Below are 23,856 nucleotides of genomic sequence, written 5' to 3'. Positions count from 1 at the left end.
GGTTTGGGTTCGTACGAACCCGAACCGAACTCGGTTCGGACCATCCCTACAATCAACCCAAACAGTATTGTCCCCCCCTCTATCTTTACCCACACATTGGCACCTTTACTCTGTCATCAGATGTAACCAGATACCTCTGTATTAAATCAGGAGGACTGGCATTATAATGGGCAATTTCCCAGGGTCCCCATCCATAAAGGGGCCCCATGGTGATACTGGACACTTGGGCGTCCAGTCATCACTCTAAAGGCAGAGTAGGTGAGTGGCACAGACATGGCAGTACTAAGCATGGCAATGAAGATGGGATCAGTAGTGGTCACCACACTTATTACCTCTTACCGCTTTTTTGATGGTCCCCTCTCAGATAACTAGTAATTATGCCTACCTCCTATTCTGAACTTCTAGTCTATGCAGAGAGGTCATGCTGGTACCAGCTGTTCTCCTGCTGAAGAGCTGAAAGGGGATTCCTGTCTGTGTGCAAGATTTTAGAAAATGCTTCTCCTTGCAGCTTTCTGACATTTTTTGCAGGTATATTTATAAGGGACAATTTGTATATGTATTTGCAATTTTCTCTTTTTTTTTTTTATGATACTTTTCGTATAATATACTGTTTTATGTTGCTCACTGTGTGGTATATTTTTGTTTTATAACTTTAGTGCAATAAAATCTTTTTACAAAAGAGTGTGTTGCCTAATTCTTAGAGCTGTAACTTTTTAAATTCTGTTGCCAGACGCTTATGAGGGCTTGTTTTTTTTCAGGATGAGCTGTATTTTTATTGGCACCACATTGGGGTACATAGGACTTCCCTTTTAACTTTCATACTTTTGGGGGTGGAATTTTTTTTCTTACAACATTCATCATGTGTTCCCTTTGCCTCCCACATGTCACGGTCAAAGGTGCATCTAACCTGCTATGTCGCTATAGTGGATAGTTAGATGCACTGGGGGCAGGACTACCACCCTCAGTACACTGATCCGCCCCCATCGGCCACCCCTTCTAATCAGTATCAGTAGAGCGGACAGGCTGGGGTACGGGGCAGCCGGTTTGGTGCACTGTGGTGGTAGTCCTGTCCCCAGTGCACCAAACCACCTTATTAACATAGGGATTTACCTAAAAACTACACAAAACAGGGGCAGAGGATGAAGAGGAGAAATTTAGCTTCATCCTCAGCGCCCCATACACTATAAAGACATATCAGCCGGTGACAGTTTTTCTTAGGGTCCATTTACACAGAAAGATTATCTGCCAAAGATTTGAAGCCAAAGCCAGAAACAGACTATAGGTCTATCAGGTCATAAAGGAAAGCCTGAGATTTCTCCTCTTTTCAAATCCATTCCTGGCTTTGGCTTCAAATCTTTGGCAGATAATCTGTCAGATCATATTTCTGTGTAAAGGCACCCTTAAAATAGGAATATTTTGCTATTTTTTATTTATTTATTTTTTTGAGTGTTGTATTTTACAGGTGATTATTCCTACTTTTTCCTATAACCTCATTCCAGCCTAATCTCAGGTTCCACAATCCTAAAACTCTAAAGAAACATAGTATCAGGCAATGGGAAAGAAGTGGGTGCCCCAACAAGTTTATAGCTATCTCTGGTTCCGTTGGTTATAACAATAAATAACAGTATAGAATATGTATAATGCAGAATTCATGAAAAACATCCATCTTTGTGAGTTAATCCATCTCCTGGCAAAGTCCATATATAATTATGTTAGTCTCAGGCTAATACATATTGCTGCAGGCTCACATAATCCAGAACAAAGTGGCCTGTCCTAATGAGCGCTGAAGCACTAACACAAAGTTCCGCCTCGTAGAGAAAAGGAGATATTAGTGATTTTTCTTACCTTCTTGGACGCTAGGATTTCGCGCACCTCTTGCTGGAAATCAATAAAGCGATCGTGATAGATGGCCATGCACCACGCTTCCATGAAGTAGCTGTTTTCAAAAGGAGAAGAAATTGAGTTATCCAGTGAACCTCTCATTAACAGCTAATAAAGTATTTACCTGATTTCTTTTTTCCCTTTTTTTTTGCTTTCATAATTTTCAGCTCAGGGCCCATCAGGATCGTTTGTTCATAAAATGCCTCCCTATAACAGCATGGGCAATCAATTTTTTTAATGGATGTTCCTGATGTACAGCCAGCTCTGGTAATTACATTTAAAGTGGCTTAATTCAGAGCTGCAGCAAGACCCAGTGAAGAATCCTGATTTTATCAGAATTTAAAAGCCTGAAGACATGTGAGGGACCATGTCTCCATTATCCCGTCTCATTTGAGAAAAGCAGATTGTAGGATTAACTGAACTGGTGCATAAACAAATTAAATTTGTGTAGACAATGACACAAATGTTGTTCAGCATTAAGGTCTGAGGATTAATACATGACAGAAAAACAGGCCACCGTAGTGTTGTGGCGCAGCGGCCGCTAACTCACAACTTCCTTGTTTAGTGCTGAAGGCTGTAGAAGTGTAAGAACTGGTATATAGACATGGATGACGCTTGGTCTGTGGCTGCACATTCTGTCTATGAGGTCATACAGACGTTTATAGCAAAGTAATGTGCAATAACTCACATAGGGACACAAGGTCACTGGGGGCAGATTTGGATTAGATGGATAAGTGCTCAGTATGTGTCTCTTAAAAAGATATTAACTTGCAAGAATTCAATAAAACAATCTATAAGGTTGTGCACATGAAAACCTGCCATTACTAGATGAATAAGTGACTGTATTAGAGGGTATATATATATATATATATATATATATATATATATATATATACACACACACATACATACACACAGTGGTGCCATGGATTACACGCATAATTCGTTCTGGAAGCGTGCTTGCAATCCAAATCCACTCTTAAACCAAAGCAAATTTTCCCATAAGAAATCATTGAAATGCAGACAATTGGTCCCACACCCCAAAAATAGTGATTCTGAATATTCAGAAACAGCTGAATATGTGATATTATAAGTGACTGTACAGTATAACAATCAGCATGTGGAATATAATGTATAGTAAGTGCATCAACATGAAAAACAGCCGCAGTTTGTAGATATAGGATGGAACTGCAGATCCCCATACTGCAGTAGCGTAGTACAACAGGCTAGAATAGAGAAGCAGGGCTGCTGCCAGAGGTCTGTGGGATCACATGACAGCAATGGGGAAGAGGTGTGTGTTCAGTCTGGACCAATCAGGACTGACAGAGACTGCAGGAAGCATTAAGAAATAAGCAGGGCAGATGTGGGCACATACATGCAGCACTCTCTGTCCGGGGAGAAAGGGGTTACAGCTATGGAGAGATTACCTCCACAGTCCTGTCCCCTAATGTAAGCCCCAGCCTGAAGTGGATTTGCTATGATTTGGAAGGTGAGGGAGACTTCCTGGGTCAGAGTACAGGGCTGTAAACTCCGCTATGCAGACCATGCCCCTCCCCCTCTCCCACCCAGTACAGGGAGCTCTTAATCCCTTAAGGACCGGGCTAATTTTTGTTTTTGCGTTTTCGTTTTTCCTCCTTGTGTATATTAGGCCATAGCAGTTGAATTTTTACACCTACAGACCCACATAAGCCCTTATTTTTTGCGTCACTAATTGTACTTTGCAATGACAGGCTGAATTTTTGCATAAAATATGCTGCAAAACCAGAAAAAAAATTATATGCTTAGTGAAATTGACAAAAAAACCCCACAATTCTTTTTCTTTGGGGGGGGCTTTGTTTTTACGCCGTGTGTCCTATGGAAAAACTGACATGTTATATATGTTCCTACGAACATAAAACGATATTTAACAAGTATAACTTTTATATTAACTGATGGCTCGTAAAAAAAAAAAAAAAAATTACAGAAAATAAACGTTCCTTAAAATTGCTCTATTCCCAGGCTTATAGCGTTTTTATCCTTTGGTCTATGGGGCTGTTTGAGGTGTAATTTTTTGCGCCATGATGTGTTCTTTTTATCGGTACCTTGATTGAGCATATGCGACTTTTTGAACGCTTTTTATTACAATTTTTCTGGGTTTGATGCGACCAAAAATGCACAATTTTGCACTTTGGAATTATTTTGCGCTTACGCTGTTTACCGTGAGGGATCATGAATTAAATAAATTAATATTTTGGGCGAATACGCACACAGCGATACCAAACATGTTTATTTATTTATTTTTATTTATAAAATTGGAAAAGGGGGGGTGATTTGGAGTTTTATTAGGGGAGGGGATTATTTATTAATAAAAACACTATTTTGTTTTCACTAACAGTAATTAGAAGCCCCCCTGGGGGACTTCTATATACACAGCACTGATCTCCCATAGAGATTGATGCTGTGTATATAACAGAGCACCGATCCATCACATCGGTGCTCTATTGTAATGGTCTGCTGCAGACCATGTAAATAGATTGCCGAGCCGGGATCAGCGTCATTCCGACACTGAGCCCGGGCCGGCTCATTAGAACGGATCTCCCCTTCGCAATCGCATTGCGGGGGGGAGATCCCCCACTAGACACCAGGGAGAGGGGCCACACATACTATTCAAATGCAGCTGTCAGCTTTGACAGCTGTATTTGAATAGTTAATTAGCCGGCCGCGGCGGCTAAGACCTGCGGTCCCTGGCTGCACATAGCAACCGGGGACCGCGGGCTGCAGAGAGGGCTCAAGCCGGGAGCCCTCTCTAATCCCCCTTAACAGCCGCATGACAGGTATACCTGTCATGCGTCGTTAAGGGGTTAAACCAAAGCAATGCTCTTAAACCAAGTCACAATTTTGAAAAACTATGAGCTCCTAAACCAAGTTACTCTTAAACCAAGGTACCACTGTGTGTGTGTGTGTGTGTGTGTATATATATATATTATGTATACAGTACATATATATAAAACATAGCATAACGTCTACTATGTACGGTTTAGGGGTATTGGCCTATTATTAAAACATGGCTTCCCCACCCCCTTATGGTGGCTGCCTTATGCAATGTGCATAACTGCCATTGACTTTAATGGGAGTTGTGTAAATGGTTAAACACAGAGCTACACAGTTTACATAATTCTGAGAGTAATGTAAGCAGTGTAGTACATGAAATGTTCACAACTCCCATTATTATTAGTATTATTATTTATTTATGGAGCGCCCTTATTTCCAGAGTGCTATACAAGCGATAGGGGTAACAAACAGGAACAATACAAGATCAAAACACATTACATGAATTTAAATGGCAGACTGATACATGGGGGAAGAGGACCCTGGCCGCGAGGGCTTACAATCTATAAATTATCGTCAATGGAGGTTTGAAAAATGGCTTAGGGCCAGTATGGCAGTTTTTGGCCTCCTGACCACATTTGGCAGCCACAAAAATGTTGGAGGGAGCTAGGAAGCCATGTTTTAAAGGAATGAGGATGACCTTTTAAAAGTAGGCAACTAAAGTATTACATGGAATAGGCAACGGATAGCTAGATTATTACATGGAAAAGGTGGTGGGCAACTAGATTATTAAATGGAAAAGGCAGCGGGCCACTAGATTATTACACAGAATGGGAGGAAATGCAGAAGTTAGCTACTTCCTCCTGTCCTGATGTCACCATTGAAGTAGAATGCTCAGTATTCCATGTAACATATTCCAATACCGGATCATGTCTGAAGCTCTACAGAAGAAGGTTCGGTCGGCCATGTCTTTGTACAGTGAGGGTGAAAATGCGAAATGTTCTATCATTTTGAGACACAAGATGGTGGTTGGACATTTGGATGTCATGGGCAGGTCGGATATACACCACATCCATACTGCATAGAAAGGTTTTCAAGGGTCTATGTAACATTACTGTGGTAGACATACCGTAAATAGATAAATCCAGAAAACAGCATGTACTGAAGTAAAATGCATCAAATGCTTTTCTGTATGTAACCTGGTAGATGTCTCTATAGAGAGTTTCTATGCTTTTATAGGAGTGGTGGTACGTGCCGTTACTGTATTTCTTCTCAGCGTCTTTATAGATAACATTATATATTCTCAGAATACATACCTGTTGCTTATGATTTAAAATGTTAGAAGGAAGATGGAAAAGTTCCCTGCTATCTTCCATTGTCTACGCCTCGTAATAATATGTTATGCTGGAGCCCAATAAAGCGATTCCCCGGCTTCACACAATAAATGATTAAATTATTTCTAATTAAGAAAATAGAATTAAACTGAACTGTTCTCCGCTTAATATGGTTTATAGACTGAGATTATCCTGGACAATATATTAAGGTGTACAAATCATATTAAGCATATTAGGCAGTCTCCTTTATGTGTGTGGTAAATATGCGGGCAAATGTATAAAGACTGCAGTTCACAGCAGCGCATTGTCTCTTGGTAGATTTGGTCTGTAGACTGTCTAGTATGAGTCTGCACTGTCTAATTTAAATTTACACCAACTATTCATAGGATTATTGTAGGCAAAAACAGTGCACCAACATTTTGGTACATATCCTACCATTCTGGCACATTTGAGGCTGGGGCCATTTTTATGAGCAAATGTTAAAGGGGAACTCCACATAAGGAAAACTGTTTTTCTATTAAAAATACATAAAAAAGTTATAAAGATGTGTCTATACAATGTATTACTATACCTGTGCAGTTCTGCCACACTGGTAGCTGATAGAAATCCAGGAAGTAAAGAAAAAAGGCCCTTGTGCCAATTCACATTGTCTCCTGCTCCCACTGCTCTCCCCCCCCCTTAGGAGACAAAGATTCCATGCCTCTGTCTCACATTGTGTGTGTTTGCTGAGATCAGGCTGATGATGCAGACAGGGGGCAGGGCGTGATGTCACAGGAGGCTTGGCTGGATCCCCCAATACCCCAAGTGATTCACCATCTCTGACCAGCCAGAAGCAGGTGTTGCACTGATTTCACTGATTGTGCTGCAGAAGTCTGCAGTGAAATTAGGGCTGTGTTCACACATGTTGGAGCTTCATTGCAGTACTGCAGCGTCTTCACAAATATGATACAGTAACACATTTATATGATGCTACACGACGCAGAGTATCAGAGCCAGCACTGCCAATTCCTCCTGGACAAAAAATGAGGCATAAACAGTATATCCCATGTGAGATAATATCAGATAAAGTCCTTACTGTGGGGCTCAACCTCAAAGATAAAAGATGCTTGATCAGAATATGTGCGTGGAGATGAAAAGAATTTTTTTTTTTAAAAGTTCTTTACTTTATGCTAATATCGGCATTACAGGTAGTAATAGTGTGCTGTGTGATGTTGCAGGTAGAGAATACAGTGTGCTGTTTGGAGTTACAGGTAGAGAATACAGTTTGCTGTGCGGTGTTACAGGTAGAGAATACAGTGTGCTGTGTGGTGTTACAGGTAGAACATACAGCGTGCTGTGTGATGTTACAGGTAGAGAGTACAGCCTGCTGTGTGGTGTTACAGGTAGAGAATACAGCGTGCTGTGTGGTGTTACAGGTAGAAAATACAGCGTGCTGTGTGGTGTTACAGGTAGAGAATACAGCGTGCTGTGTGGTGTTACAGGTAGAGAATACAGCGCTGTGTGGTGTTACAGGTAGAGAATACAGTGCACTGTGTGGTGTTACAGGTAGAGAATACAGCGTGCTGTGTGGTGTTACAGGTAGAAAATACAGTGTGCTGTGTGGTGTTACAGGTAGAGAATACAGCGTGCTGTGTGGTGTTACAGGTAGAGAATACAGCGTGCTGTGTGGTGTTACAGGTAAAGAATACAGTGTGCTGTGTGATTTTACAGTTAGAGAGTACAGTGTGCTGTGTGGTGTTACAGGTAGAGAATACAGCACAATGTGGTGTTACAGGTAGAGAATACAGCATGCTGTGTGGTGTTACAGGTAGAGAATACAGCGTGCTGTGTGGTGTTACAGGTAGAAAATATAGCGTGCTGTGTGGTGTTACAGGTAGAGAATACAGCATGCTGTGTGGTGTTACAGGTAGAAAATACAGCGTGCTGTGTGGTGCTACAGGTAGAGAATACAGCGTGCTGTGTGGTGTTACAGGTAGAGAATACAGCGTGCTGTGTGGTGTTACAGGTAGAGAATATAGCACAAGGTGGTGTTACAGGTAGAGAATACAGCGTGCTTTGTGGTGTTACAGGTAGAGAATACAGCATGCTGTGTGGTGTTACAGGTAGAGAATATAGCGTGCTGTGTGGTGTTACAGGTAGAGAATACAGCGTGCTGTGTGGTGTTACAGGTAGAGAATACAGCGTGCTGTGTGGTGTTACAGGTAGAGAATACAGCATGCTGTGTGGTGTTACAGGTAGAAAATACAGCGTGCTGTGTGGTGTTACAGGTAGAGAATACAGCGTGCTGTGTGGTGTTACAGGTAGAGAATACAGCGTGCTGTGTAGTGTTACAAGTAGAGAATACAGCATGCTGTGTGGTGTTACAGGTAGAGAATACAGCGTGCTGTGTGGTGTTACAGGTAGAGAATACAGCCTGCTGTGTGGTGTTACAGGCAGAGAATACAGCGCTGTGTGGTGTTACAGGTAGAGAATACAGTGTGCTGTGTGGTGTTACAGGTAAAGAATACAGTGTGCTGTGTGATTTTACAGTTAGAGAGTACAGTGTGCTGTGTGGTGTTACAGGTAGAGAATACAGCACAATGTGGTGTTACAGGTAGAGAATACAGCGTGCTGTGTGGCGTTACAGGTAGAGAATACAGCGTGCTGTGTGGTGTTACAGGTAGAAAATACAGCGTGCTGTGTGGTGTTACAGGTAGAGAATACAGCGTGCTGTGTGGTGTTACAGGTAGAGAATACAGCGCTGTGTGGTGTTACAGGTAGAGAATACAGTGTGCTCTGTGGTGTTACAGGTAGAAAATACAGTGTGCTGTGTGGTGTTACAGGTAGAGAATACAGCGTGCTGTGTGGTGTTACAGGTAGAGAATACAGCGTGCTGTGTGGTGTTACAGGTAAAGAATACAGTGTGCTGTGTGATTTTACAGTTAGAGAGTACAGTGTGCTGTGTGGTGTTACAGGTAGAGAATACAGCACAATGTGATGTTACAGGTAGAGAATACAGCATGCTGTGTGGTGTTACAGGTAGAGAATACAGCATGCTGTGTGGTGTTACAGGTAGAAAATACAGCGTGCTGTGTGGTGCTACAGGTAGAGAATACAGCGTGCTGTGTGGTGTTACAGGTAGAGAATATAGCACAAGGTGGTGTTACAGGAAGAGAATACAGCGTGCTGTGTGGTGTTACAGGTAGAGAATACAGCATGCTGTGTGGTGTTACAGGTAGAGAATATAGCGTGCTGTGTGGTGTTACAGGTAGAGAATACAGCGTGCTGTGTGGTGTTACAGGTAGAGAATACAGCGTGCTGTGTGGTGTTACAGGTAGAGAATACAGCGTGCTGTGTGGTGTTACAGGTAGAAAATACAGCGTGCTGTGTGGTGTTACAGGTAGAGAATACAGCGTGCTGTGTGGTGTTACAGGTAGAGAATATAGCGTGCTGTGTTGTGTTACAAGTAGAGAATACAGCATGCTGTGTGGTGTTACAGGTAGAGAATACAGCGTGCTGTGTGGTGTTACAGGTAGAGAATACAGCATGCTGTGTGGTGTTACAGGTAGAGAATACAGCGCTGTGTGGTGTTACAGGTAGAGAATACAGTGTGCTGTGTGGTGTTACAGGTAAAGAATACAGTGTGCTGTGTGATTTTACAGTTAGAGAGTACAGTGTGCTGTGTGGTGTTACAGGTAGAGAATACAGCACAATGTGGTGTTACAGGTAGAGAATACAGCGTGCTGTGTGGCGTTACAGGTAGAGAATACAGCGTGCTGTGTGGTGTTACAGGTAGAAAATACAGCGTGCTGTGTGGTGTTACAGGTAGAGAATACAGCGTGCTGTGTGGTGTTACAGGTAGAGAATACAGCGCTGTGTGGTGTTACAGGTAGAGAATACAGTGTGCTCTGTGGTGTTACAGGTAGAAAATACAGTGTGCTGTGTGGTGTTACAGGTAGAGAATACAGCGTGCTGTGTGGTGTTACAGGTAGAGAATACAGCGTGCTGTGTGGTGTTACAGGTAAAGAATACAGTGTGCTGTGTGATTTTACAGTTAGAGAGTACAGTGTGCTGTGTGGTGTTACAGGTAGAGAATACAGCACAATGTGATGTTACAGGTAGAGAATACAGCATGCTGTGTGGTGTTACAGGTAGAGAATACAGCATGCTGTGTGGTGTTACAGGTAGAAAATACAGCGTGCTGTGTGGTGTTACAGGTAGAGAATACAGGGTGTTGTGTGGTGTTACAAGTAGAGAATACAGCATGCTGTGTGGTGTTACAGGTAGAACATACAGCGTGCTGTGTGATGTTACAGGTAGAGAATACAGCGTGCTGTGTGGTGTTACAGGTAGAAAATACAGCGTGCTGTGTGGTGTTACAGGTAGAGAATACAGCGTGCTGTGTGGTGTTACAGGTAGAGAATACAGCGCTGTGTGGTGTTACAGGTAGAGAGTACAGTGTGCTATGTGGTGTTACAGGTAAAGAATACAGTGTGCTGTGTGATTTTACAGTTAGAGAGTACAGTGTGCTGTGTGGTGTTACAGGTAGAGAATATAGCACAAGGTGGTGTTACAGGTAGAGAATACAGTGTGCTGTGTGGTGTTACAGGTAGAGAATACAGCATGCTGTGTGGTGTTACAGGTAGAGAATATAGCGTGCTGTGTGGTGTTACAGGTAGAGAATACAGCGTGCTGTGTGGTGTTACAGGTAGAGAATACAGCGTGCTGTGTGGTGTTACAGGTAGAGAATACAGCATGCTGTGTGGTGTTACAGGTAGAGAATATAGCGTGCTGTGTGGTGTTACAGGTAGAGAATACAGCATGCTGTGTGGTGTTACAGGTAGAGAATACAGCGCTGTGTGGTGTTACAGGTAGAGAATACAGTGTGCTGTGTGGTGTTACAGGTAAAGAATACAGTGTGCTGTGTGATTTTACAGTTAGAGAGTACAGTGTGCTGTGTGGTGTTACAGGTAGAGAATACAGCACAATGTGGTGTTACAGGTAGAGAATACAGCGTGCTGTGTGGCGTTACAGGTAGAGAATACAGCGTGCTGTGTGGTGTTACAGGTAGAGAATATAGCACAAGGTGGTGTTACAGGTAGAGAATACAGCGTGCTGTGTGGTGTTACAGGTAGAGAATACAGCGTGCTGTGTGGTGTTACAGGTAAAGAATACAGTGTGCTGTGTGATTTTACAGTTAGAGAGTACAGTGTGCTGTGTGGTGTTACAGGTAGAGAATACAGCACAATGTGGTGTTACAGGTAGAGAATACAGCATGCTGTGTGGTGTTACAGGTAGAGAATACAGCGTGCTGTGTGGTGTTACAGGTAGAAAATATAGCGTGCTGTGTGGTGTTACAGGTAGAGAATACAGCATGCTGTGTGGTGTTACAGGTAGAAAATACAGCGTGCTGTGTGGTGCTACAGGTAGAGAATACAGCGTGCTGTGTGGTGTTACAGGTAGAGAATACAGCGTGCTGTGTGGTGTTACAGGTAGAGAATATAGCACAAGGTGGTGTTACAGGTAGAGAATACAGCGTGCTGTGTGGTGTTACAGGTAGAGAATACAGCATGCTGTGTGGTGTTACAGGTAGAGAATATAGCGTGCTGTGTGGTGTTACAGGTAGAGAATACAGCGTGCTGTGTGGTGTTACAGGTAGAGAATACAGCGTGCTGTGTGGTGTTACAGGTAGAGAATACAGCATGCTGTGTGGTGTTACAGGTAGAAAATACAGCGTGCTGTGTGGTGTTACAGGTAGAGAATACAGCGTGCTGTGTGGTGTTACAGGTAGAGAATATAGCGTGCTGTGTTGTGTTACAAGTAGAGAATACAGCATGCTGTGTGGTGTTACAGGTAGAGAATACAGCGTGCTGTGTGGTGTTACAGGTAGAGAATACAGCATGCTGTGTGGTGTTACAGGTAGAGAATACAGCGCTGTGTGGTGTTACAGGTAGAGAATACAGTGTGCTGTGTGGTGTTACAGGTAAAGAATACAGTGTGCTGTGTGATTTTACAGTTAGAGAGTACAGTGTGCTGTGTGGTGTTACAGGTAGAGAATACAGCACAATGTGGTGTTACAGGTAGAGAATACAGCGTGCTGTGTGGCATTACAGGTAGAGAATACAGCGTGCTGTGTGGTGTTACAGGTAGAGAATACAGCGTGCTGTGTGGTGTTACAGGTAGAGAATACAGCGTGCTGTGTGGTGTTACAGGTAGAGAATACAGCGCTGTGTGGTGTTACAGGTAGAGAATACAGTGTGCTCTGTGGTGTTACAGGTAGAAAATACAGTGTGCTGTGTGGTGTTACAGGTAGAGAATACAGCGTGCTGTGTGGTGTTACAGGTAGAGAATACAGCGTGCTGTGTGGTGTTACAGGTAAAGAATACAGTGTGCTGTGTGATTTTACAGTTAGAGAGTACAGTGTGCTGTGTGGTGTTACAGGTAGAGAATACAGCACAATGTGATGTTACAGGTAGAGAATACAGCATGCTGTGTGGTGTTACAGGTAGAGAATACAGCATGCTGTGTGGTGTTACAGGTAGAAAATACAGCGTGCTGTGTGGTGCTACAGGTAGAGAATACAGCGTGCTGTGTGGTGTTACAGGTAGAGAATATAGCACAAGGTGGTGTTACAGGAAGAGAATACAGCGTGCTGTGTGGTGTTACAGGTAGAGAATACAGCATGCTGTGTGGTGTTACAGGTAGAGAATATAGCGTGCTGTGTGGTGTTACAGGTAGAGAATACAGCGTGCTGTGTGGTGTTACAGGTAGAGAATACAGCGTGCTGTGTGGTGTTACAGGTAGAGAATACAGCGTGCTGTGTGGTGTTACAGGTAGAAAATACAGCGTGCTGTGTGGTGTTACAGGTAGAGAATACAGCGTGCTGTGTGGTGTTACAGGTAGAGAATATAGCGTGCTGTGTTGTGTTACAAGTAGAGAATACAGCATGCTGTGTGGTGTTACAGGTAGAGAATACAGCGTGCTGTGTGGTGTTACAGGTAGAGAATACAGCATGCTGTGTGGTGTTACAGGTAGAGAATACAGCGCTGTGTGGTGTTACAGGTAGAGAATACAGTGTGCTGTGTGGTGTTACAGGTAAAGAATACAGTGTGCTGTGTGATTTTACAGTTAGAGAGTACAGTGTGCTGTGTGGTGTTACAGGTAGAGAATACAGCACAATGTGGTGTTACAGGTAGAGAATACAGCGTGCTGTGTGGCGTTACAGGTAGAGAATACAGCGTGCTGTGTGGTGTTACAGGTAGAAAATACAGCGTGCTGTGTGGTGTTACAGGTAGAGAATACAGCGTGCTGTGTGGTGTTACAGGTAGAGAATACAGCGCTGTGTGGTGTTACAGGTAGAGAATACAGTGTGCTCTGTGGTGTTACAGGTAGAAAATACAGTGTGCTGTGTGGTGTTACAGGTAGAGAATACAGCGTGCTGTGTGGTGTTACAGGTAGAGAATACAGCGTGTTGTGTGGTGTTACAGGTAAAGAATACAGTGTGCTGTGTGATTTTACAGTTAGAGTACAGTGTGCTGTGTGGTGTTACAGGTAGAGAATACAGCACAATGTGATGTTACAGGTAGAGAATACAGCATGCTGTGTGGTGTTACAGGTAGAGAATACAGCATGCTGTGTGGTGTTACAGGTAGAAAATACAGCGTGCTGTGTGGTGTTACAGGTAGAGAATACAGGGTGTTGTGTGGTGTTACAAGTAGAGAATACAGCATGCTGTGTGGTGTTACAGGTAGAACATACAGCGTGCTGTGTGATGTTACAGGTAGAGAATACAGCGTGCTGTGTGGTGTTACAGGTAGAGAATACAGCGTGCTGTGTGGTGTTACAGGTAGAGAATACAGCGCTGTGTGGTGTTACAGGTAGAGAGTACAGTGTGCTATGTGGTGTTACAGGTAAAGAATACAGTGTGCTGTGTGATTTTACAGTTAGAGAGTACAGTGTGCTGTGTGGTGTTACAGGTAGAGAATATAGCACAAGGTGGTGTTACAGGTAGAGAATACAGTGTGCTGTGTGGTGTTACAGGTAGAGAATACAGCATGCTGTGTGGTGTTACAGGTAGAGAATATAGCGTGCTGTGTGGTGTTACAGGTAGAGAATACAGCGTGCTGTGTGGTGTTACAGGTAGAGAATACAGCGTGCTGTGTGGTGTTACAGGTAGAGAATACAGCATGCTGTGTGGTGTTACAGGTAGAGAATATAGCGTGCTGTGTGGTGTTACAGGTAGAGAATACAGCATGCTGTGTGGTGTTACAGGTAGAGAATACAGCGCTGTGTGGTGTTACAGGTAGAGAATACAGTGTGCTGTGTGGTGTTACAGGTAAAGAATACAGTGTGCTGTGTGATTTTACAGTTAGAGAGTACAGTGTGCTGTGTGGTGTTACAGGTAGAGAATACAGCACAATGTGGTGTTACAGGTAGAGAATACAGCGTGCTGTGTGGCGTTACAGGTAGAGAATACAGCGTGCTGTGTGGTGTTACAGGTAGAGAATATAGCACAAGGTGGTGTTACAGGTAGAGAATACAGCGTGCTGTGTGGTGTTACAGGTAGAGAATACAGCATGCTGTGTGGTGTTACAGGTAGAGAATATAGCGTGCTGTGTGGTGTTACAGGTAGAGAATACAGCGTGCTGTGTGGTGTTACAGGTAGAGAATACAGCGTGCTGTGTGGTGTTACAGGTAGAGAATACAGCGTGCTGTGTGGTGTTACAGGTAGAAAATACAGCGTGCTGTGTGGTGTTACAGGTAGAGAATACAGCGTGCTGTGTGGTGTTACAGGTAGAGAATATAGCGTGCTGTGTTGTGTTACAAGTAGAGAATACAGCATGCTGTGTGGTGTTACAGGTAGAGAATACAGCGTGCTGTGTGGTGTTACAGGTAGAGAATACAGCATGCTGTGTGGTGTTACAGGTAGAGAATACAGCGCTGTGTGGTGTTACAGGTAGAGAATACAGTGTGCTGTGTGGTGTTACAGGTAAAGAATACAGTGTGCTGTGTGATTTTACAGTTAGAGAGTACAGTGTGCTGTGTGGTGTTACAGGTAGAGAATACAGCACAATGTGGTGTTACAGGTAGAGAATACAGCGTGCTGTGTGGCGTTACAGGTAGAGAATACAGCATGCTGTGTGGTGTTACAGGTAGAGAATATAGCGTGCTGTGTGGTGTTACAGGTAGAGAATATAGTGTGGTGTTACAGGTAGAGAATACAGCATGCTGTGTGGTGTTACAGGTAGAGAATACAGGGTGTTGTGTGGTGTTACAGGTAAAGAATACAGTGTGCTGTGTGATTTTACAGTTAGAGAGTACAGTGTGCTGTGTGGTGTTACAGGTAGAGAATACAGCACAATGTGGTGTTACAGGTAGAGAATACAGCGTGCTGTGTGGCGTTACAGGTAGAGAATACAGCATGCTGTGTGGTGTTACAGGTAGAGAATATAGCGTGCTGTGTGGTGTTACAGGTAGAGAATACAGCGTGCTGTGTGGTGTTACAGGTAGAGAATACAGCGTGCTGTGTGGTGTTACAGGTAGAGAATATAGTGTGGTGTTACAGCTAGAGAATACAGCATGCTGTGTGGTGTTACAGGTAGAGAATATAGCGTGCTGTGTGGTGTTACAGGTAGAGAATACAGCGTGCTGTGTGGTGTTACAGGTAGAGAATACAGCGTGCTGTGTGGTGTTACAGGTAGAGAATATAGTGTGGTGTTACAGCTAGAGAATACAGCATGCTGTGTGGTGTTACAGGTAGAGAATACAGGGTGTTGTGTGGTGTTACAAGTAGAGAATACAGCGTGCTGTGCGGTGTTACAGGTAGAGAATACAGCGTGCTGTGTGGTGTTACAGGTAGAGAATACAGGGCTGTGTGGTGTTACAGGTAGAGAATACAGTGTGCTGTGTGGTGTTACAGGTAAAGAATACAGTGTGCTGTGTGATTTTACAGTTAGAGAGTACAGTGTGCTGTGTGGTGTTACAGGTAGAGAATACAGCACAATGTGGTGTTACAGGTAGAGAATACAGCGTGCTGTGTGGTGTTACAGGTAGAGAATATAGCACAAGGTGGTGTTACAGGTAGAGAATACAGTGTGCTGTGTGGTGTTACAGGTAGAGAATACAGCATGCTGTGTGGTGTTACAGGTAGAGAATACAGTGTGCTGTGTGGTGTTACAGGTAGAGAATACAGCGTGCTGTGTGGTGTTACAGGTAGAGAATACAGCGCTGTGTGGTGTTACAGGTAGAGAATACAGTGTGCTGTGTGGTGTTACAGGTAAAGAATACAGTGTGCTGTGTGGTGTTACAGGTAGAGAATACAGTATGCTGTGTGATTTTACAGTTAGAGAGTACAGTGTGCTGTGTGGTGTTACAGGTAGAGAATACAGCACAATGTGGTGTTACAGGTAGAGAATATAGCGTGCTGTGTGGTGTTACAGGTAGAGAATACAGCATGCTGTGTGGTGTTACAGGTAAAGAATACAGTGTGCTGTGTGGTGTTACAGGTAGTAACTGTGCTGTGTGGTATTACAGGTAGAGAATACAGCGTGCTGTGTGGTGTTACAGGTAAAGAATACAGTGTGCTGTGTGGTGTTACAGGTAGAGAATACAGTGTGCTGTGTGGTGTTACAGGTAGAGAATACAGCGTGCTGTGTGGTGTTACAGGTAGAGAATACAGCGTGCTGTGTGGTGTTACAGGTAGAGAATACAGCGTGCTGTGTGGCATTACAGGTAGAGAATACAGCGTGCTGTGTGGTGTTACAGGTAGAGAATACAGCGTTGTGTGGGGCTGGGACTCTAATGAAATGAAACTGCAATGGGTGAACACAGATGTTCTGCAACAGATTTGGGTGGGGAATGTGCAGGGTGGAGGACTGTGATGAACAGCTGAGGTTAAGCATTGCATTCTGGAATGTACTGCTCAACCAGGAAGTACAGCCACACAATACAGAACAAAACTCCCCAAAACAAATGGATTTTTGGTAGTTTCAAAGCTGGGTTAGACAGGTAAGCAAAGCTATATGCTTCTGCAGCTAGTTTTGCAGCTAGTTTTTTTTTTGCTTAAACAAACATATTAGTAATGGATCCAATTTGTGATGCCAAACTGTGACCCTACAGAATTTTGTAAATGTAGTTTAAATGGTCACTGTCATTTCAAACAACTCCCCTCCATTTAAAAGCCAATGTCATACCTAACATATCTTGCCATTACTTTATTTTTCTAAAATTACTCTTTAACCTGGAAAAACAGCTTCAATGTCTTGGCCACTGGGTCTCTCCCTTTTCTACAATCTCATTGTCTACTGTCAGGGGAATCTATCTCTAATAAAAGCCTCAGTAAGATGGAAGTGGGAGCATCTGTATCCAGAGGATCTGCACTGTTCATGCAAGGTAAATCAAGGCTTCTCTTTCATCTCAGCAGCAGCTCTGTTAAAGTGTAAAGTTTCCTTGCTTTGTTACCACTGTTTATTTCTTTTCTGCTCATTGCACCTTGCAAAGCCAGTGCATCTGTAACACCTTCTCCCCAACATTGCCTGTGCAGTATTTAGGGTAACCCTTTCCTTGCTGTCCTGCTGTGTCTTTCTTGTCTGTTGACATTCAAAATCAAAGTGCATCAGTAACTTCTTCATCTACACATGCCATCTATGGTAGTCTAAGTAAATCAGCAGCCCTGCAAATTCTAATCCTGTTTAATGCACTTTAACCAGCACAATGGCATAGCATAGTTATAAATGATTTACTGTGGCTAGAAAAGTAAGGGACAAGAAGCCCAGCTCTGATCCCATACCACGAAATGTGTAGAATATAAAAAAACTGCACTATAAAAGGAGACAGTGTCTCGATAACAGGGAAAGCACTAAAATCTCTGTTTTAACACATTTAAGTGTTAATTTAATTTTTTGTAAAAAGTAGGTTTTAAAAAAAAGTTATGAAGCCTTGCATTACCTACAATACTGCCAATATGACAGTAGCTTATATGGCGTTACATACAAGCGACAGGACCGGACAGTCTCTCCTATAACTGGAGCTACCAATGGGGAAAATCTGACATTTGTCATCATGAAAGCAGATGAGATCTTACCTCTAGAGGGTACTTGGCGCAAATACAAGAAGTGGCTTTTCTCTTCATTGAGTGATTATGTTACCAGAGATGTTACAAATCACCTGGGTCTCCCCTCCTGTGGCTACATAGTCCTAGTGCAAACGATGACTTCTCAGCCCATTTTAAAGAAAACCGCAAGTCCATAAACAGGTTATCTTTTTCAGCAATGTACATGGTGGAAAAGGAGGTACTATTTGTTGTTGACCTAAGCATGGCTGACAGAAAACATAGCCACCTACTGCACAGACAGGGAAGTCGGAGTCGGAGCTAGTTTTGTCTGGAGTCAGAAAAAATGTACCGACTCAGACTCCAGCTTTAGAAAAATCCTAGAACAATTAGGAATTGAGTTTTGATAGGAATTTTATAAGTTTTGCTCATCAATATATATTATGAGCAACATTCTAATAGGACACTGGCCCTATTACATAAGGGTGTTCAGGAATATATCAGTAATAGGACACTGGCCCTATTACATAAGGGTGTTCAGGAATATATCAGTAATAGGACACTGGCCCTATTACATAAGGGTGTTCAGGAATATATCAGTAATAGGACACTGGCCCTATTAGATAAGGGTGTTCAGGAATATATCAGTAATAGGACACTGGCCCTATTAGATAAGGGTGTTCAGGAATATATCAGTAATAGGACACTGGCCCTATTAGACAAGGGTGCTCGAGAAAAAGTTGTCAGTCACTATTTGGCAGTTTGTTTCTGAGCTGAAAGAGTCCATTGTTTGGGGGGAGATCTGTGCTGTTCTCTTCCTGGATGCTGGATAACTGTATATGAGCAACAGTGTAATATGAAGATATCCTGTGTAATATAGAGGAGGAGAAAAAATAAGTAGTGTAGCTGTAACCTCTGTCCTCAGTGTGGTGTTTTTCTTCAGTGTTCTATGGCTGCAGCTGTGTGTGTGTGTGTGTGTGTGTGTGTGTGTGTGTGTGCGTATGTGCTATGGCTGCAGCAGGCTGTGTGTGTGCTATGGCTGAAGCAGGCTGTGTGTATGCTATGGCTGCAACAGGCTGTGTGTATGCTATGGCTGCAGAAGGCTGTGTGTGTGCTATGGCTGCAGCAGGCTGTGTGTGCTATGGCTGCAGCAGTGTGTGTGTGTGTGTGTGTGTGTGTATGTGCTATGGCTGCAGCAGGCTGTGTGTGTGTGTGTGTGTGTGTACGTGCTATGGCTGCAGCAGGCTGTGTGTGTATGCTATGGCTGCAGCAGGCTGTGTGTGTGCTATGGCTGCAGCAGGCTGTGTGTGTGTGCTATGGCTGCAGCAGTGTGTGTGTGTGTGTGTATGTGCTATGGCTGCAGCAGGCTGTGTGTGTGTGTGTACGTGCTATGGCTGCAGCAGGCTGTGTGTGTGCTATGGCTGCAGCAGGCTGTGTGTGTGTGCTATGGCTGCAGCAGTGTGTATGTGTGTGTGTGTGTGTATGTGCTATGGCTGCAGCAGGCTGTGTGTGTGTGTGTACGTGCTATGGCTGCAGCAGGCTGTATGTGTATGCTATGGCTGCAGCAGGCTGTGTGTGTGTACTATGGCTGCAGCAGGCTGTGTGTGTGCTGTGGCTGCAGCAGGCTGTGTGTGCTATGGCTGCAGCAGGCTGTGTGGGTGTTCTATGGCGTGCCCCCACACCCACAGTGACCCCTCTATATCATTATGTGTGACTTCTCTATCACTATGTATGACCCCCTCTATATCACTATGGCTGACCTCTATATTACAGGTATCTGGCATTGTTAGCAGTGTTTCTGTGTGTGGTGAATATTAAGTTAGAAACATAGAAGTTTGTCAGCAGGAAAAGACCAGCTGCTCCTTCTAGTATAGTTGTGAGTAGTTCAGGACATGGAGGCTGGAGACTGGCTGCATCCACTGCACACACAGGAGAAGCTGTTTTATATCTTTATTCCCTCAGAAGTCGCCCCAGGATCATGTAGGACTTTAGGGAGAAACTGCTGAGCCGGTGTGATAAATAACTCCCCTGGTATATGACCGGCCATTTATGAAGGAGCAGGAGTCGGTCCTGATAAAATTCAGGAGTCGGAGTTGGAGTCGGAGCTGCAGCTTACCAACTCCACAGTCCTGGTTGTATTATTCATTTCAATGTAACTGAGCTCTGTTAATAAACAACGGCTGTTGGAATACAGTGTGTGAATTTGGCCTTAATGTGTTTACTCATAGACACAACATATGAAAAACTATTGACAGAATACAAGGTTAAATGGGTACTCTGTAGAAAAAAATGTTTATCAGCTGCTGTATGTCATGCAGGAAGTGGTGTATTCTTTCCAGTCTGCTCTCTGCTGCCACCTCTGTTTGTGACAAGAACTGTCCAGAGCAGGAGAGGTTTTCTATGGGGATTTGCTACTGCTCTGGAGAGTTCCTGTCATGGACAGAGGTGGCAGCAGAGAGCACTGTGTCAGAAGAGAAATAATACACCACTTCCTGCAGGACATGATAGCTGATAAGTACTGGAAGACTGGAAATTTTTAAATAGAAGTAATTTACAAATCTGTATAACTTTCTAACACCAGTTGATCTGAAAACAATTTTCTTTTCCCCAGAGTATCCCTTTAAAATGCTGTATTGTGCTGATGGTCTGAGAGAGAATGGAAAAGAATTTAGATTATATGCCACTGTCTAGCTCTACTAATGAACTGCTGTATTTGCAGCATCCTCTTACCTATGTCTTTCTCTTCACACTCTAATTTATATAGACCAGGTGATCAGCTAGCCATTGATTCTCAGTCATATACAGGTTTGCTAGTGCAGCGGGCAGGTGTACTGTCAATTAGTCCGGATCTAAGCTTCAATTACATCTAGGAAAGAAATGTCATTTGAAGGACACTCTCTGCTGTCTATAGGGCTGCGTTCACACTACGTATATTTCAGTCAGTATATGTATATTTCAGTCAGTATTGCAACCAAAACCAGGAGTGGATTAAAAACACAGAAATGATCTGTTCACACAATGTTGAAATTGAGTGGATGGCCGTCATTTAATAGCAAATATTTGCTGTTATTTTAAAACAACGGCTGTTATATTGAAATAATGGCCGTTATTTACTGTTATATGGCTGCCATCCACTCAATTTCAACATTGTGTGAACAGATCCTTTCTGTGTTTTTAATCCACTCCTGGTTTTGGTTGCAATACTGACTGAAATATACTGACTGAAATATACGTAGTGTGAACGCGGCCTAAGGCTGGGTTCACACTATGTATATTTGAGGCTGTATTTGGTCCTCATGTCAGGTCCTTATATTGCAACCAAAACCAGGAGTGGATTGAAAACACAGAAAGGCTCTGTTCACACAATGTTGAAATTGAGTGGATGGCCGCCATATAACGGTAAATAACTTCCATTATTTCAATATAACAGCCGTTGTTTTAAAATAACAGCAAATATTTGCCATTAAATGACGGCCATCCACTCAATTACAACATTATGTGAACGGATCCTTTCTGTGTTTTCAATCCACTCCTGGTTTTGGTTGCTATATAGCCTCAAACATACAGCCTCAAATATACGTAGTGTGAACATAGCCTTAGGCTGCACACAGTCTACATTTATAAACCTTCATCCATTACTATAGCATGAGCCTTTTCTACACCTCAGCAGGAATCTCCTCTGTATGTTGCCACCGCTGATCACTGCACTAACTGATCCCTCGGGATTCTGACATAAAGGAATAACAGGGTCCACTGAACAGAAAACATATCTGCCTAATGAAACTGCAGTGCACCATCCTGGATAAATAAGTGAGGCCGAATTCAAGATCCAATGGAAGAGTCATTTCTAACATATAAAAATTTCTTACAGGTCCTATCCACTATTGGTTTCCCTCAGCAGGTTACACTATGGGCATTGAAAATAAGATGTTCACCTGCTGCAGATAGAATCCACTGAATATATCTGTATATATATTGGTCAGCGGTGCAAATGTCAATTGTTTTTCAGATTTTTTTGCTATTCCCTATGGACCCCCAGCAGGATCTGCTAGATTAGAATTTCTTTTTCTAAATTTACATAATGGCATTTATATCCTCAGAGGAAACAACAAATTCACACAATGTCGTGCAGATTTACTGCTGTGGATTTACATGCAGGTACACTGGGGATTGTCCTTAGAAAAAAAAACTACAGTCGATTTGTTATGTGTGAAAGCATCCTTAGTTCAGATTGTTGCATGTTCTCTCCATGTTTGCATGGTTTTGCTTCAAATACTCGAAAAATACTCCCACATCCCAATAGTATACTGATAAGTTAAGTTGGAATTAATATTGAGAGTCTCGTCAGAGTGGTGACAGTCTCTGTAAATTATTGGATTTATTATGTTAGCGCTATACAAAAAAAATTATCAATACATGTTAAGGGTGGGTTCACACACAACGGATTTCACGCTGCGAATTCGCAGCGAAATCCACTGCCGGTCCCTAATTGTCATTTTCAATAAGATTTTGGCACACTGATTGGCTGAGCGATGAAAGGTTCCGGGAGGCCCCGAAACAAGCCGAAGCATGGGCCCGGTAATGTATGTACCAGACCGCGGGGAGGTTAAGGGGGCTGACTTTTACATACAGTAGGATGGTCTCCGCTGCGAGTATAGAATTTCACAATGACAGATAAGGTCCGCAGCAGATTTCCCTGTGAATTTGCAGCATGAAATCTGCCGCCGTTCCGTTATGTTTGAACCCGCTCTAAGGGCCTTTTCCAGTGATAATCGGCCGATTCGGAATAGAGACAACGATCGGCCGATGATCATTTATTTAGGTTCAAATCTAAAATCATCGAGCACCGAATAGCGGTGGAATAGCGGTGCGCGACCGGCGATTTCAGCAGCACTATACATTACCTAAGCATGTTGCAGGGCTTCTCCTGCTCTCCTTCTTCCTCACGGTCCTGCACGCAGCAGCAGCTTCAGTGCGGCCTGTCTTAGCTGACAGACCGCTCAGCCAATCACTGGCCAGGACCGCAGCGGCCAGTGATTGGCTGAGCCGTCTGTCAGCTCAGACAGGCCGCACCGAAGCTGCTGCTGTGCGCGGGACCGGGAGGAATAAGCAGCGCAGGAGAAGACCTGCAACATGCTTAGGTAATGTATGGTGTTTAAACAAGGGCTGCAAAGACATCAGTAATGATGTCCCTGCAGCCCTCGCTAAACGATTATCGGGCCATGGAATAGGCCCAGTAAACGAGCGCCAATCTAGCAGATCGGTGCTCGTTTATATTATTGATCAGGCCCCCATCTGCCCGTGGAATAGGAGCCTAAGGCTATGTTCACACGTAATACAATAGCTGCTGTCTTACATGTTCCTCCGCCCGATAATGCATTATTGGCCGTAGGAACATTTTTTCCACCCATAGAATCTGCTGGCCGTATAGGTAAGAATGAAAATCAATTAACCATTGACTTTCATTCATACTACGGCGATACAGCCACACAGTTTGAGAACAGTCTGTTTTCTACGGCCTTTGTGCACAAACTGAGGCCGTACAAAATAGGCATGTACATTATTTTATATAGCCGCAGTAAACAACAGCCGCACTTGATGGCCTGTGTGCACAACAACGACCATTGTTTTATTGAAATCTATAGAAATGAATCAATTCAGAAACCTACAACTGTTGTGTTCAATGACCACAACGGTCGTAGGTTTTCGAACTCATTACACTGTGTAAACATAGCCTAAGGGTGCCTTCACACCTACCGGATCCGCAGCGGATTTCACACTGCGGATTCGCAGCAAGATCTGCTG

At 43.3% G+C, this 23,856-nt stretch overlaps 1 protein-coding gene across 2 annotated transcripts in view; it reads right to left on the bottom strand.

Annotated features, from left to right (window-relative positions):
• The window catches only part of CFAP61 (cilia and flagella associated protein 61), a 210,914-nt gene that overhangs the window by 10,357 nt on the left and 176,701 nt on the right, over nt 1–23,856 (bottom strand). For both annotated transcript variants that reach the window (XM_069954188.1, XM_069954187.1), the window contains exon 26: nt 1,846–1,936. In XM_069954188.1, coding sequence (XP_069810289.1) covers nt 1,846–1,936 — 91 coding nt within the window. The remainder of the gene's footprint in view (nt 1–1,845; nt 1,937–23,856) is intronic.

Source organism: Dendropsophus ebraccatus, chromosome 15 (genome assembly GCF_027789765.1).
Source record: "Dendropsophus ebraccatus isolate aDenEbr1 chromosome 15, aDenEbr1.pat, whole genome shotgun sequence".
NCBI lineage: Eukaryota > Metazoa > Chordata > Amphibia > Anura > Hylidae > Dendropsophus > Dendropsophus ebraccatus.
This window is presented reverse-complemented; position numbering and strand designations above follow the sequence as displayed.